Source organism: Ylistrum balloti, unplaced genomic scaffold, assembly GCF_031769215.1.
Source record: "Ylistrum balloti isolate Yb309-2 unplaced genomic scaffold, AGI_CSIRO_Ybal_v1 Utg370028, whole genome shotgun sequence".
Classification (NCBI taxonomy): Eukaryota; Metazoa; Mollusca; class Bivalvia; order Pectinida; family Pectinidae; genus Ylistrum; species Ylistrum balloti.
The window spans coordinates 640,448-658,115 of NW_026782092.1; the positions used below are offsets into that span (position 1 = coordinate 640,448).

The 17,668-nt window shown below is 35.9% G+C and overlaps 3 protein-coding genes across 3 annotated transcripts; all 3 read left to right on the forward strand.

Moving 5' to 3' along the window:
- The first annotated feature begins 3,304 nt into the window (after positions 1 to 3,304).
- On the forward strand, positions 3,305 to 5,678 carry LOC132548824 (heat shock protein 70 B2-like). Its single transcript, XM_060212717.1, has one exon. The coding sequence runs from the start codon at positions 3,472 to 3,474 to the stop codon at positions 5,410 to 5,412; it is 1,941 nt and encodes a 646-aa protein (XP_060068700.1). The 5' UTR covers positions 3,305 to 3,471; the 3' UTR covers positions 5,413 to 5,678.
- A 2,833-nt stretch (positions 5,679 to 8,511) lies between these two features.
- Positions 8,512 to 10,885, forward strand: LOC132548825 (heat shock protein 70 B2-like). The gene has a single exon (XM_060212718.1). It carries the CDS (start codon positions 8,679 to 8,681, stop codon positions 10,617 to 10,619), a length of 1,941 nt encoding a protein of 646 aa, XP_060068701.1. The 5' UTR covers positions 8,512 to 8,678; the 3' UTR covers positions 10,620 to 10,885.
- Positions 10,886 to 13,717: 2,832 nt separating this feature from the next.
- On the forward strand, positions 13,718 to 16,091 carry LOC132548829 (heat shock protein 70 B2-like). Its single transcript, XM_060212724.1, has one exon. The coding sequence runs from the start codon at positions 13,885 to 13,887 to the stop codon at positions 15,823 to 15,825; it is 1,941 nt and encodes a 646-aa protein (XP_060068707.1). The 5' UTR covers positions 13,718 to 13,884; the 3' UTR covers positions 15,826 to 16,091.
- Positions 16,092 to 17,668: the final 1,577 nt, after the last annotated feature.

A 17,668-nucleotide genomic window follows, 5' to 3' on the forward strand; every position in this document is an offset into this window, starting at 1 on the left:
TCACTATTTTCACTTTCAACTTTAGCTTGTTACATATTAATTTTTTTTGATACAAAATCCGCATCTATAGCCGGTCGAGGTCTTTGTGATGTGTGTTTTAGTGGATATTGATATTTTCCATTTGTGTTGATCTTATAGGAATTGACGCTAGTTTCATCACGTAGATGAATCATACAATAGCTCATAATTAGGATTTTCCTGCATAAGAACGAAGTTGTTCAAGACCTGTTGATTTATGCACAACTTGTCCATGTATGTAAACTGATAATTGACTAGATTTACACAGATCCGATCCTAAAGGTTAACACTGTCTTAGAAATGAACTCGTTTATGACTACAGCTTGTGTTTTTTGTAATTTGTGAAGAATAGCTAACTCGAGTGAAAGATATACCAAATACCACTCACTTTGTAACCTCTATATGTTCCTACTCGGAATGGTCCATGTTCATCAGAACACTAGGGTCTCAAGTGTTTTTCTCCTTTGATGTTAGCGTGATTGGGTAAGACACTTTACTTTCATTTATTTTTTAAAAATTTTTTTGAGGACATGCGACAGGAATTTCGTATGTTTTTTAGCGATGTAGTGACTATCTTCAACAATTATACCACATCACAAAATTACCCAACCTCTTAAAGAGGCAATCAATCCAATAAAACAAAATTCAACACGGAGACCCCGCCTCCATAACACCATGGCTGTTCACGAGGCGATAAAACCTCCAAATTAAACTACAAGTAAACTCCGCCTCAAAATGAACATGACTAATGACATGGCTAAAAACTGAAAAAAGAAAAATGAAAATACAACTAGAGTTATACTACCAACGTCTAGACGAAGAGGGCGAAAACATATTCGTATTTTTTAAAATATTATCATACGAGAAATACATATAACAAATCTTTAATTTAATTAATTATTCTTTGATGAGACCCTAGACGTCCCTTTCATAATTTAAGCACCAAAATGAACTAGACGTTGGTAATATAATTCTAGTCTAATATATTACAAACAGGACAACCAGTGACCTACGCTCGGTTATGACCGGATTGCTAGGAATGTGGTCTAGAAGAAGGCTAACTTTGATAGGGAAAATCACCGTAGTGAAAACTTAAGCACTTCCTTTACTCAATATTTTATTTTACTCGTTATCTAGTCCTTTTGCAGACTTGATACAAAATATCAATTCAATCTTGCATAGATTTATTTGGGATTACAAACCTGATAAAATAAAACGAAATACACTTATTATGGGATATGAGGAAGGGGGGCTTTAAATGATTCATATAGAAAGTTTCCTGAAATATCTAAAGATTAAAATGGGTTTACGATTTCATGTGGGCAATGGAGACTGGCAAACATTAGCAAAATCAAAATTTAAATAACTTGGAGGAGATAGGCTTTGGAATTTAAATAAGCAGAAAATAAAGGAAATAAGTGTAATTACAAATAAATTTTGGAAAGATGTTCTTCTATCCTGGAGTGAATTGAAAAGTGATGATCATCAGTCTGATATTTTAAATTATGTCACCATAAAGCATTTTAAAAATATTTAAATTATGACGAAAAGGGATTTAAAACAATTAGGGATTTTCTAGATGAAAATTTACTATTTTTACCATTTAATCAAATAAAAGAAGTCTGTCATAATCTAAATTTTCTGCAATATTTTGCCTTCATAAATAAAATACCAAAGGAAACAACTGAATCCATACGAATCACAGATAACAATGATGGAGATCTAGAGACACATCTACACAAGCTACTAACTAGAACAGACCATAAATACATTTACCACTCCGTGTTACAAAAGCAAAAATACTACCCTGCATCTAAACAAAGAGAAATGGAAAAGAGATCTGGGCATAAATAATGAAAATACCTTAAACTGGGGAAAAATACATACACTGTAGTGTTTGTTTTAAAACATGTCCAGATACAAAAACTACAAAATTTTCAATTTAAACTCTTACATAGAATTTTAACCACAAATAAATTTCTATAACGTATATACATTATGGGAAGATTTAAAACAGTGGTTAAACAACATGCAAAAAAATATCGCAATTTATGAATGGGACATAAAGGGAATTTTAATTTATTATAATGATTTTATTTTGATTAATCACTTGATATTAATAACAAAATAGTATATCTACACTTGTCGCTTTAGGAATGTAAAACCATCCTTCCCATGGCTTAAATCTGTAATCTTTACAGTAGGAAGTTCGGAAAATTGCCTTTGAAAACAAATTTTTTCTTTGTTATTCTTGTCATGTATCTATCTGTGTCTATATATATATATATATATAAAACTATATATGTTTGTAAATCACATCTACATATGAGTTATTTTTAACATTTCATGTGACTATCAGTAGGTAATTTGCCAGTAATTATAATGATATAATATTCTACATGAATTGATACCTGATATTGAGCTTAAGATTTTTTGCAGACCATGCATACCACTCGTACTTGTTTCTTTGATATATTAAATGTAATATTTGTCTCTGTCTAAAACCTAGCAGGAAGCCTGGACCTGTTGGGTGTTTATGTATGCAGGTATGTTTTGTTTTGTGGTGTCAATGACAAAAAGACATTATTTGACATTATACCTCATGAATCAATTACAAATTAAGGAAACCTCACGTATTTTATCTTTTGATCATAACTACTGTCTCAAGTGTCAATATTATGGTATTATACGATAAACGTGCAGATTTGCATCCTTAGGGTGCCTAATCACAAAGCTAACCTGAATTGACTCGGGAAGTTTCTAGATTAATCGGTCGTTCTAGAACGTTTTCGATTATTTACAAATGACACATATATCAATTTATTAAATTTTAATTTAATTAATTATTCTTTGATGAAAACTAAGACGTTAAAAACAGCTTAATGTCCCTTTCATAATTTTAAGCACCAAAATGAACTGCTTGTATGCAGATGTAATATGTCTGACATTAATATGTTAATATGTTTATACAAGTATCATATGGAAATATTCATTGACATATACGATGTATATACTAAACATTAATTACGTAAACTAATCTTCAATGAATTGAAATTGACTACGTTTAGAAAAACTTCTTTTTGTCAGATTACTTTAATATACTTTAATGTTTCTGCGAAACGTATGATGTAGTATGCCCCCTTGAGGTGCCTCATAACAAGGCTGACCTAAATTCATTCGGGAAGTTTCTAGACCAATCGAATCACTGGAACGCTCTCGATTATCTAGATCATTCAAGAAAGTATACTATAGTAGGGTATATAAACATGGTGCACACAAGCTGTGATCAGAATCAGAAAAGAAGTTCGACACTTCTACTTGGAATACACACACAGCGGACTTAATACACGGTAGTGTGTATATATATCCAGCCTTTAGCGAGCGAGGGAGTGATCGACACGCAATACCTAAACAACAATAACTCTACTTTCGATTTGACATTTGAAGACGAATATGGCAGGCTCACGTAAATCTCCAGCTATTGGAATTGACCTCGGCACCACATATTCCTGTGTCGGAGTATTCCAACATGGGAAGGTGGAGATTATTGCCAACGACCAGGGAAACAGGACCACGCCTAGTTACGTGGCCTTTACGGACACGGAGAGACTGATCGGAGACGCTGCCAAGGGCCAAGTAGCAATGAACCCACAGAACACTATCTTTGATGCAAAACGTCTAATTGGTCGGAAATACGATGACCATAATGTCCAGTCGGACATGAAACACTGGCCATTTACGGTGGTCAGTAGCTCCGGTAAACCAAAGATTCAGGTGAACAGCAAATGCGACACCAAGCAGTTTACACCAGAGGAAATCAGCTCCATGGTGCTTACTAAAATGAAGGAGACGGCTGAAGCTTTCCTTGGTGAAAAGGTCAAGGATGCTGTGATCACTGTACCAGCCTACTTCAATGACTCCCAGAGACAGGCGACAAAGGACGCTGGGATCATCGCCGGACTGAACGTCCTGCGAATTGTCAATGAACCAACGGCTGCTGCGCTGGCCTATGGACTAGACAAGAACCTCAAAGACGAGAAAAATGTCCTCATCTTTGATTTGGGAGGAGGAACATTTGATGTGTCCATTTTGACGATCGACGAAGGATCGATATTCGAGGTTAAAGCTACTGCTGGTGACACACATTTAGGTGGAGAAGATTTCGACAACAGAGTTGTGAACCATTTCGTACAGGAGTTTAAACGGAAATATGGAAAAGACTTGAGTAAGAACAGCAGGGCTTTACGAAGGCTTCGCACCGCATGTGAACGTGCCAAACGAACCCTTTCGAGCAGCAGCGAAGCAAGTATAGAAATCGACTCTCTGTTTGAGGGAATCGATTTCTACAGTAAACTCACCAGAGCTAGATTTGAGGACTTGTGTTCTGATCTTTTCCGTGCTACTCTAGAGCCTGTGGAAAAGGCACTTCGTGATGCTAAGATGGACAAATCGAAAATCCACGAGATTGTCTTAGTTGGCGGATCTACACGTATACCAAAGATCCAAAAGATGCTCGAAGATTTCATGAACGGAAAACAGCTCAACAAATCCATCAATCCTGACGAAGCTGTAGCGTATGGTGCTGCAGTTCAAGCTGCCGTTCTTACCGGCGACAGCAGTGACGTCATCAAGGACGTCCTTCTGGTGGACGTGGCTCCACTGTCCCTCGGAATAGAAACAGCTGGAGGTGTGATGACCAAACTGATCGAAAGGAACACTAGAATTCCCACGAAAACATCTCAAACGTTTACTACGTATTCTGATAACCAGCCCGGTGTCAGTATCCAGGTGTTCGAGGGAGAACGAGTCATGACAAAGGACAATAATCAACTGGGAAGGTTTGAACTAAACGGCATCCCACCTGCACCCAGAGGTGTTCCACAAATCGAGGTCCAATTCGACATCGATGCTAATGGAATCCTCAATGTGTCGGCTGAGGATAAAAGTACTGGGAAATCCAACAAAATCACCATCACAAACGACAGGGGACGTTTGAGTAAAGAAGACATTGAGAAAATGGTAGCCGACGCAGAAAAATACAAAGATGAGGACGAGAAACAGAGGAAAAGAGTTTCTGCCAGAAATCAGCTGGAGAACTACATTTTCAGTGTCAAACAGGCGATGGAAAATGTTGGTGACAAACTTTCATCAGAGGAAAAATCCACTGTGTGTCAGGGATGTGAGGACAATTTGAAGTGGTTGGACAGTAACACTATGGCGGACGTGGAGGAATACGAATATAAACTAAAGGAATTTCAAAAACTGTGTTCACCTATCATGACGAAACTTCACGGGAGTTCACCACAGTCAAATGGCGGGGCACCCAGTGGAGGTTGTGGTAGAGAAGCACAAGGAGGGTCAAGTACTGGCCCGACGGTAGAGGAAGTGTACTGATCATTTTGCTATTGCTAGTCATTGTAAATTGAAAAGGACAATCTTGAATATTATATTACCATGTATTTGATTTTTATATGTGTGTTTTACATATACAACGAGGACATTATGTGATAGTTTATTATTTTAATGGTATTCTATGTGCAATTAAATTGTGATGTACAGTCAACAAATGTTGATAGATCTTGTTTGAATGAATCATACTCTGTTTAAGCAGTTATTTTTGTCGTTTTTATATTGTTATTCAATAAAATTGTTAAAATAAATATCAGGTTTTTCTTGTTTTTCTGTATTACATATAATGTCTTATACAACTGAGTCCTATTGAATTCGATATGAAATAAAAAAAAAAAAACAACAACATCTTATTCTATTACAAACATAGGAAGGGAAACGCCGGAGTAACGTGGTGTGAATAAGAGTGTAAAAAAATACACACATTGAAATCAACCAGTCGGCCATTCATCCAGCGTTTCATCTCTAGGACTCTCGCAACTAAATTAGCCAATGAGCGTCTTAGATTATGTTTCATCTAATTGCAATCCTTATTTAAATTCATATTTGGTAAAAAAGTGTGCTCTGTTGAGGTTTTCAATTGATTATAGACGAGAGATGAAAGAGGTTCTAAGAAGTATTTGATTTCATGAAAATGTAAAGTTTTTATTTTTCAATATTTGTGAGCGGACTTAGACAGGTGTAAAACAAACACCAAGAATATACCAGCATGACAACATAATTATAATTCAAAATCTACTTCCATTAAACTAGGGCAAAATATGAACAAAATAAATATTTTTAACGGAGACTTAAAAGACTGAGACTGAAAAAGCACAAGGAGAATAAGGCCAGGTGTTCCAGAGGAGTAAGTGTCTAGTAAACCTTGGTCAATTCAATTAAATAAAGTTACATTCTCAAATGAGAACTAGGTATACAACAACGGAACCAACAGGCAAACTAACGCTCTTCTATCCTGGAGTGAATTGAAAAGTGATGATCATCAGTCTGATATTTTGAATTATGTCACCGGAAAGCATTTTAAAAATATTTAAATTATGACGAAAAGGGATTTAAAACAATTAGGGATTTTCTAGATGAAAATTTACTATTTTTACCATTTAATCAAATAAAAGAAGTCTGTCATAATCTAAATTTTCTGCAATATTTTGCCTTCATTAATAAAATACCAAAGGAAACAACTGAATCCATACGAATCACAGATAACAATGATGGAGATCTAGAGACACATCTACACAAGCTACTAACTAGAACAGACCATAAATACATTTACCACTCCGTGTTACAAAAGCAAAAATACTACCCTGCATCTAAACAAAGAGAAATGGAAAAGAGATCTGGGCATAAATAATGAAAATACCTTAAACTGGGGAAAAATATATACACTGTAGTGTTTGTTTTTAAAACATGTCCAGATACAAAAACTACAAAATTTTCAATTTAAACTCTTACATAGAATTTTAACCACAAATAAATTTCTATACAGAATTAAAATTGTAAGAGGTGAAAATTGTACTTTCTGTGAAAAAGAACAAGAATCTTTAACACACCTCTTTTATCAATGTGAAAACGTATATACATCATGGGAAGATTTAAAACAGTGGTTAAACAACATGCAAAAAATATCGCAATTTATGAATGGGACATAAAGGGAATTTTAATTTATTATAATGATTTTATTTTGATTAATCACTTGATATTAATAACAAAATAGTATATATACACTTGTCGCTTTAGGAATGTAAAACCATCCTTCCCATGGCTTAAATCTGTAATCTCTGTACAGTAGGAAGTTGAACGGAAAATTGCCTTTGAAAACAAATCTTTTATCAATTTTGAGGCTAAGTGGTCTCCCCTTGACATTTAAGTCGGGTCATCTTCTTTTAATATCCAGAATACAGAATAATCCCTCCTGACAACCTTTTCATAGTCTCATGAGTCTGATACGTATACCCTGTTTCAAACTTACTAAGATTTCTTTATGCATATAATATTAGTAAAAAAAGCCCTTATATATAACACTGAGTTTTTTTCCCTTTTTTTTCTTTGTTATTCTTGTCATGTATCTATCTGTGTCTATATATATATATATAACTATATATGTTTGTAAATCACATCTACATATGAGTTATTTTTAACATTTCATGTGACTATCAGTAGGTAATTTGCCAGTAATTATAATGATATAATATTCTACATGAATTGATACCTGATATTGAGTTTAAGATTTTTTGCAGACCATGCATACCACTCGTACTTGTTTCTTTGATATATTAAATGTAATATTTGTCTCTGTCTAAAACCTAGCAGGAAGCCTGGACCTGTTGGGTGTTTATGTATGCAGGTATGTTTTGTTTTGTGGTGTCAATGACAAAAAGACATTATTTGACATTATACCTCATGAATCAATTACAAATTAAGGAAACCTCACGTATTTTATCTTTTGATCATAACTACTGTCTCAAGTGTCAATATTATGGTATTATACGATAAACGTGCAGATTTGCATCCTTAGGGTGCCTAATCACAAAGCTAACCTGAATTGACTCGGGAAGTTTCTAGATTAATCGGTCGTTCTAGAACGTTTTCGATTATTTACAAATGACACATATATCAATTTATTAAATTTTAATTTAATTAATTATTCTTTGATGAAAACTAAGACGTTAAAAACAGCTTAATGTCCCTTTCATAATTTTAAGCACCAAAATGAACTGCTTGTATGCAGATGTAATATGTCTGACATTAATATGTTAATATGTTTATACAAGTATCATATGGAAATATTCATTGACATATACGATGTATATACTAAACATTAATTACGTAAACTAATCTTCAATGAATTGAAATTGACTACGTTTAGAAAAACTTCTTTTTGTCAGATTACTTTAATATACTTTAATGTTTCTGCGAAACGTATGATGTAGTATGCCCCCTTGAGGTGCCTCATAACAAGGCTGACCTAAATTCATTCGGGAAGTTTCTAGACCAATCGAATCACTGGAACGCTCTCGATTATCTAGATCATTCAAGAAAGTATACTATAGTAGGGTATATAAACATGGTGCACACAAGCTGTGATCAGAATCAGAAAAGAAGTTCGACACTTCTACTTGGAATACACACACAGCGGACTTAATACACGGTAGTGTGTATATATATCCAGCCTTTAGCGAGCGAGGGAGTGATCGACACGCAATACCTAAACAACAATAACTCTACTTTCGATTTGACATTTGAAGACGAATATGGCAGGCTCACGTAAATCTCCAGCTATTGGAATTGACCTCGGCACCACATATTCCTGTGTCGGAGTATTCCAACATGGGAAGGTGGAGATTATTGCCAACGACCAGGGAAACAGGACCACGCCTAGTTACGTGGCCTTTACGGACACGGAGAGACTGATCGGAGACGCTGCCAAGGGCCAAGTAGCAATGAACCCACAGAACACTATCTTTGATGCAAAACGTCTAATTGGTCGGAAATACGATGACCATAATGTCCAGTCGGACATGAAACACTGGCCATTTACGGTGGTCAGTAGCTCCGGTAAACCAAAGATTCAGGTGAACAGCAAATGCGACACCAAGCAGTTTACACCAGAGGAAATCAGCTCCATGGTGCTTACTAAAATGAAGGAGACGGCTGAAGCTTTCCTTGGTGAAAAGGTCAAGGATGCTGTGATCACTGTACCAGCCTACTTCAATGACTCCCAGAGACAGGCGACAAAGGACGCTGGGATCATCGCCGGACTGAACGTCCTGCGAATTGTCAATGAACCAACGGCTGCTGCGCTGGCCTATGGACTAGACAAGAACCTCAAAGACGAGAAAAATGTCCTCATCTTTGATTTGGGAGGAGGAACATTTGATGTGTCCATTTTGACGATCGACGAAGGATCGATATTCGAGGTTAAAGCTACTGCTGGTGACACACATTTAGGTGGAGAAGATTTCGACAACAGAGTTGTGAACCATTTCGTACAGGAGTTTAAACGGAAATATGGAAAAGACTTGAGTAAGAACAGCAGGGCTTTACGAAGGCTTCGCACCGCATGTGAACGTGCCAAACGAACCCTTTCGAGCAGCAGCGAAGCAAGTATAGAAATCGACTCTCTGTTTGAGGGAATCGATTTCTACAGTAAACTCACCAGAGCTAGATTTGAGGACTTGTGTTCTGATCTTTTCCGTGCTACTCTAGAGCCTGTGGAAAAGGCACTTCGTGATGCTAAGATGGACAAATCGAAAATCCACGAGATTGTCTTAGTTGGCGGATCTACACGTATACCAAAGATCCAAAAGATGCTCGAAGATTTCATGAACGGAAAACAGCTCAACAAATCCATCAATCCTGACGAAGCTGTAGCGTATGGTGCTGCAGTTCAAGCTGCCGTTCTTACCGGCGACAGCAGTGACGTCATCAAGGACGTCCTTCTGGTGGACGTGGCTCCACTGTCCCTCGGAATAGAAACAGCTGGAGGTGTGATGACCAAACTGATCGAAAGGAACACTAGAATTCCCACGAAAACATCTCAAACGTTTACTACGTATTCTGATAACCAGCCCGGTGTCAGTATCCAGGTGTTCGAGGGAGAACGAGTCATGACAAAGGACAATAATCAACTGGGAAGGTTTGAACTAAACGGCATCCCACCTGCACCCAGAGGTGTTCCACAAATCGAGGTCCAATTCGACATCGATGCTAATGGAATCCTCAATGTGTCGGCTGAGGATAAAAGTACTGGGAAATCCAACAAAATCACCATCACAAACGACAGGGGACGTTTGAGTAAAGAAGACATTGAGAAAATGGTAGCCGACGCAGAAAAATACAAAGATGAGGACGAGAAACAGAGGAAAAGAGTTTCTGCCAGAAATCAGCTGGAGAACTACATTTTCAGTGTCAAACAGGCGATGGAAAATGTTGGTGACAAACTTTCATCAGAGGAAAAATCCACTGTGTGTCAGGGATGTGAGGACAATTTGAAGTGGTTGGACAGTAACACTATGGCGGACGTGGAGGAATACGAATATAAACTAAAGGAATTTCAAAAACTGTGTTCACCTATCATGACGAAACTTCACGGGAGTTCACCACAGTCAAATGGCGGGGCACCCAGTGGAGGTTGTGGTAGAGAAGCACAAGGAGGGTCAAGTACTGGCCCGACGGTAGAGGAAGTGTACTGATCATTTTGCTATTGCTAGTCATTGTAAATTGAAAAGGACAATCTTGAATATTATATTACCATGTATTTGATTTTTATATGTGTGTTTTACATATACAACGAGGACATTATGTGATAGTTTATTATTTTAATGGTATTCTATGTGCAATTAAATTGTGATGTACAGTCAACAAATGTTGATAGATCTTGTTTGAATGAATCATACTCTGTTTAAGCAGTTATTTTTGTCGTTTTTATATTGTTATTCAATAAAATTGTTAAAATAAATATCAGGTTTTTCTTGTTTTTCTGTATTACATATAATGTCTTATACAACTGAGTCCTATTGAATTCGATATGAAATAAAAAAAAAACAACAACATCTTATTCTATTACAAACATAGGAAGGGAAACGCCGGAGTAACGTGGTGTGAATAAGAGTGTAAAAAAATACACACATTGAAATCAACCAGTCGGCCATTCATCCAGCGTTTCATCTCTAGGACTCTCGCAACTAAATTAGCCAATGAGCGTCTTAGATTATGTTTCATCTAATTGCAATCCTTATTTAAATTCATATTTGGTAAAAAAGTGTGCTCTGTTGAGGTTTTCAATTGATTATAGACGAGAGATGAAAGAGGTTCTAAGAAGTATTTGATTTCATGAAAATGTAAAGTTTTAATATTTTTCAATATTTGTGAGCGGACTTAGACAGGTGTAAAACAAACACCAAGAATATACCAACATGACAACATAATTATAATTCAAAATCTACTTCCATTAAACTAGGGCAAAATATGAACAAAATAAATATTTTTAACGGAGACTTAAAAGACTGAGACTGAAAAAGCACAAGGAGAATAAGGCCAGGTGTTCCAGAGGAGTAAGTGTCTAGTAAACCTTGGTCAATTCAATTAAATAAAGTTACATTCTCAAATGAGAACTAGGTATACAACAACGGAACCAACAGGCAAACTAACGTTCTTCTATCCTGGAGTGAATTGAAAAGTGATGATCATCAGTCTGATATTTTAAATTATGTCACCATAAAGCATTTTAAAAATATTTAAATTATGACGAAAAGGGATTTAAAACAATTAGGGATTTTCTAGATGAAAATTTACTATTTTTACCATTTAATCAAATAAAAGAAGTCTGTCATAATCTAAATTTTCTGCAATATTTTGCCTTCATTAATAAAATACCAAAGGAAACAACTGAATCCATACGAATCACAGATAACAATGATGGAGATCTAGAGACACATCTACACAAGCTACTAACTAGAACAGACCATAAATACATTTACCACTCCGTGTTACAAAAGCAAAAATACTACCCTGCATCTAAACAAAGAGAAATGGAAAAGAGATCTGGGCATAAATAATGAAAATACCTTAAACTGGGGAAAAATATATACACTGTAGTGTTTGTTTTTAAAACATGTCCAGATACAAAAACTACAAAATTTTCAATTTAAACTCTTACATAGAATTTTAACCACAAATAAATTTCTATACAGAATTAAAATTGTAAGAGGTGAAAATTGTACTTTCTGTGAAAAAGAACAAGAATCTTTAACACACCTCTTTTATCAATGTGAAAACGTATATACATCATGGGAAGATTTAAAACAGTGGTTAAACAACATGCAAAAAATATCGCAATTTATGAATGGGACATAAAGGGAATTTTAATTTATTATAATGATTTTATTTTGATTAATCACTTGATATTAATAACAAAATAGTATATATACACTTGTCGCTTTAGGAATGTAAAACCATCCTTCCCATGGCTTAAATCTGTAATCTCTGTACAGTAGGAAGTTGAACGGAAAATTGCCTTTGAAAACAAATCTTTTATCAATTTTGAGGCTAAGTGGTCTCCCCTTGACATTTAAGTCGGGTCATCTTCTTTTAATATCCAGAATACAGAATAATCCCTCCTGACAACCTTTTCATAGTCTCATGAGTCTGATACGTATACCCTGTTTCAAACTTACTAAGATTTCTTTATGCATATAATATTAGTAAAAAAAGCCCTTATATATAACACTGAGTTTTTTTCCCTTTTTTTTCTTTGTTATTCTTGTCATGTATCTATCTGTGTCTATATATATATATATAACTATATATGTTTGTAAATCACATCTACATATGAGTTATTTTTAACATTTCATGTGACTATCAGTAGGTAATTTGCCAGTAATTATAATGATATAATATTCTACATGAATTGATACCTGATATTGAGTTTAAGATTTTTTGCAGACCATGCATACCACTCGTACTTGTTTCTTTGATATATTAAATGTAATATTTGTCTCTGTCTAAAACCTAGCAGGAAGCCTGGACCTGTTGGGTGTTTATGTATGCAGGTATGTTTTGTTTTGTGGTGTCAATGACAAAAAGACATTATTTGACATTATACCTCATGAATCAATTACAAATTAAGGAAACCTCACGTATTTTATCTTTTGATCATAACTACTGTCTCAAGTGTCAATATTATGGTATTATACGATAAACGTGCAGATTTGCATCCTTAGGGTGCCTAATCACAAAGCTAACCTGAATTGACTCGGGAAGTTTCTAGATTAATCGGTCGTTCTAGAACGTTTTCGATTATTTACAAATGACACATATATCAATTTATTAAATTTTAATTTAATTAATTATTCTTTGATGAAAACTAAGACGTTAAAAACAGCTTAATGTCCCTTTCATAATTTTAAGCACCAAAATGAACTGCTTGTATGCAGATGTAATATGTCTGACATTAATATGTTAATATGTTTATACAAGTATCATATCGAAATATTCATTGACATATACGATGTATATACTAAACATTAATTACGTAAACTAATCTTCAATGAATTGAAATTGACTACGTTTAGAAAAACTTCTTTTTGTCAGATTACTTTAATATACTTTAATGTTTCTGCGAAACGTATGATGTAGTATGCCCCCTTGAGGTGCCTCATAACAAGGCTGACCTAAATTCATTCGGGAAGTTTCTAGACCAATCGAATCACTGGAACGCTCTCGATTATCTAGATCATTCAAGAAAGTATACTATAGTAGGGTATATAAACATGGTGCACACAAGCTGTGATCAGAATCAGAAAAGAAGTTCGACACTTCTACTTGGAATACACACACAGCGGACTTAATACACGGTAGTGTGTATATATATCCAGCCTTTAGCGAGCGAGGGAGTGATCGACACGCAATACCTAAACAACAATAACTCTACTTTCGATTTGACATTTGAAGACGAATATGGCAGGCTCACGTAAATCTCCAGCTATTGGAATTGACCTCGGCACCACATATTCCTGTGTCGGAGTATTCCAACATGGGAAGGTGGAGATTATTGCCAACGACCAGGGAAACAGGACCACGCCTAGTTACGTGGCCTTTACGGACACGGAGAGACTGATCGGAGACGCTGCCAAGGGCCAAGTAGCAATGAACCCACAGAACACTATCTTTGATGCAAAACGTCTAATTGGTCGGAAATACGATGACCATAATGTCCAGTCGGACATGAAACACTGGCCATTTACGGTGGTCAGTAGCTCCGGTAAACCAAAGATTCAGGTGAACAGCAAATGCGACACCAAGCAGTTTACACCAGAGGAAATCAGCTCCATGGTGCTTACTAAAATGAAGGAGACGGCTGAAGCTTTCCTTGGTGAAAAGGTCAAGGATGCTGTGATCACTGTACCAGCCTACTTCAATGACTCCCAGAGACAGGCGACAAAGGACGCTGGGATCATCGCCGGACTGAACGTCCTGCGAATTGTCAATGAACCAACGGCTGCTGCGCTGGCCTATGGACTAGACAAGAACCTCAAAGACGAGAAAAATGTCCTCATCTTTGATTTGGGAGGAGGAACATTTGATGTGTCCATTTTGACGATCGACGAAGGATCGATATTCGAGGTTAAAGCTACTGCTGGTGACACACATTTAGGTGGAGAAGATTTCGACAACAGAGTTGTGAACCATTTCGTACAGGAGTTTAAACGGAAATATGGAAAAGACTTGAGTAAGAACAGCAGGGCTTTACGAAGGCTTCGCACCGCATGTGAACGTGCCAAACGAACCCTTTCGAGCAGCAGCGAAGCAAGTATAGAAATCGACTCTCTGTTTGAGGGAATCGATTTCTACAGTAAACTCACCAGAGCTAGATTTGAGGACTTGTGTTCTGATCTTTTCCGTGCTACTCTAGAGCCTGTGGAAAAGGCACTTCGTGATGCTAAGATGGACAAATCGAAAATCCACGAGATTGTCTTAGTTGGCGGATCTACACGTATACCAAAGATCCAAAAGATGCTCGAAGATTTCATGAACGGAAAACAGCTCAACAAATCCATCAATCCTGACGAAGCTGTAGCGTATGGTGCTGCAGTTCAAGCTGCCGTTCTTACCGGCGACAGCAGTGACGTCATCAAGGACGTCCTTCTGGTGGACGTGGCTCCACTGTCTCTCGGAATAGAAACAGCTGGAGGTGTGATGACCAAACTGATCGAAAGGAACACTAGAATTCCCACGAAAACATCTCAAACGTTTACTACGTATTCTGATAACCAGCCCGGTGTCAGTATCCAGGTGTTCGAGGGAGAACGAGTCATGACAAAGGACAATAATCAACTGGGAAGGTTTGAACTAAACGGCATCCCACCTGCACCCAGAGGTGTTCCACAAATCGAGGTCCAATTCGACATCGATGCTAATGGAATCCTCAATGTGTCGGCTGAGGATAAAAGTACTGGGAAATCCAACAAAATCACCATCACAAACGACAGGGGACGTTTGAGTAAAGAAGACATTGAGAAAATGGTAGCCGACGCAGAAAAATACAAAGATGAGGACGAGAAACAGAGGAAAAGAGTTTCTGCCAGAAATCAGCTGGAGAACTACATTTTCAGTGTCAAACAGGCGATGGAAAATGTTGGTGACAAACTTTCATCAGAGGAAAAATCCACTGTGTGTCAGGGATGTGAGGACAATTTGAAGTGGTTGGACAGTAACACTATGGCGGACGTGGAGGAATACGAATATAAACTAAAGGAATTTCAAAAACTGTGTTCACCTATCATGACGAAACTTCACGGGAGTTCACCACAGTCAAATGGCGGGGCACCCAGTGGAGGTTGTGGTAGAGAAGCACAAGGAGGGTCAAGTACTGGCCCGACGGTAGAGGAAGTGTACTGATCATTTTGCTATTGCTAGTCATTGTAAATTGAAAAGGACAATCTTGAATATTATATTACCATGTATTTGATTTTTATATGTGTGTTTTACATATACAACGAGGACATTATGTGATAGTTTATTATTTTAATGGTATTCTATGTGCAATTAAATTGTGATGTACAGTCAACAAATGTTGATAGATCTTGTTTGAATGAATCATACTCTGTTTAAGCAGTTATTTTTGTCGTTTTTATATTGTTATTCAATAAAATTGTTAAAATAAATATCAGGTTTTTCTTGTTTTTCTGTATTACATATAATGTCTTATACAACTGAGTCCTATTGAATTCGATATGAAATAAAAAAAAACAACAACATCTTATTCTATTACAAACATAGGAAGGGAAACGCCGGAGTAACGTGGTGTGAATAAGAGTGTAAAAAAATACACACATTGAAATCAACCAGTCGGCCATTCATCCAGCGTTTCATCTCTAGGACTCTCGCAACTAAATTAGCCAATGAGCGTCTTAGATTATGTTTCATCTAATTGCAATCCTTATTTAAATTCATATTTGGTAAAAAAGTGTGCTCTGTTGAGGTTTTCAATTGATTATAGACGAGAGATGAAAGAGGTTCTAAGAAGTATTTGATTTCATGAAAATGTAAAGTTTTAATATTTTTCAATATTTGTGAGCGGACTTAGACAGGTGTAAAACAAACACCAAGAATATACCAACATGACAACATAATTATAATTCAAAATCTACTTCCATTAAACTAGGGCAAAATATGAACAAAATAAATATTTTTAACGGAGACTTAAAAGACTGAGACTGAAAAAGCACAAGGAGAATAAGGCCAGGTGTTCCAGAGGAGTAAGTGTCTAGTAAACCTTGGTCAATTCAATTAAATAAAGTTACATTCTCAAATGAGAACTAGGTATACAACAACGGAACCAACAGGCAAACTAACGTTCTTCTATCCTGGAGTGAATTGAAAAGTGATGATCATCAGTCTGATATTTTAAATTATGTCACCATAAAGCATTTTAAAAATATTTAAATTATGACGAAAAGGGATTTAAAACAATTAGGGATTTTCTAGATGAAAATTTACTATTTTTACCATTTAATCAAATAAAAGAAGTCTGTCATAATATAAATTTTCTGCAATATTTTGCCTTCATCAATTAAATACCAAAGGAAACAACTGAATCCATACGAATCACAGATAACAATGATGGAGATCTAGAGACACATCTACACAAGCTACTAACTAGAACAGACCATAAATACATTTACCACTCCGTGTTACAAAAGCAAAAATACTACCCTGCATCTAAACAAAGAGAAATGGAAAAGAGATCTGGGCATAAATAATGAAAATACCTTAAACTGGGGAAAAATATATACACTGTAGTGTTTGTTTTTAAAACATGTCCAGATACAAAAACTACAAAATTTTCAATTTAAACTCTTACATAGAATTTTAACCACAAATAAATTTCTATACAGAATTAAAATTGTAAGAGGTGAAAATTGTACTTTCTGTGAAAAAGAACAAGACTCTTTAACACACCTCTTTTATCAATGTGAAAACGTATATACATCATGGGAAGATTTAAAACAGTGGTTAAACAACATGCAAAAAATATCGCAATTTATGAATGGGACATAAAGGGAATTTTAATTTATTATAATGATTTTATTTTGATTAATCACTTGATATTAATAACAAAATAGTATATATACACTTGTCGCTTTAGGAATGTAAAACCATCCTTCCCATGGCTTAAATCTGTAATCTCTGTACAGTAGGAAGTTGAACGGAAAATTGCCTTTGAAAACAAATCTTTTAT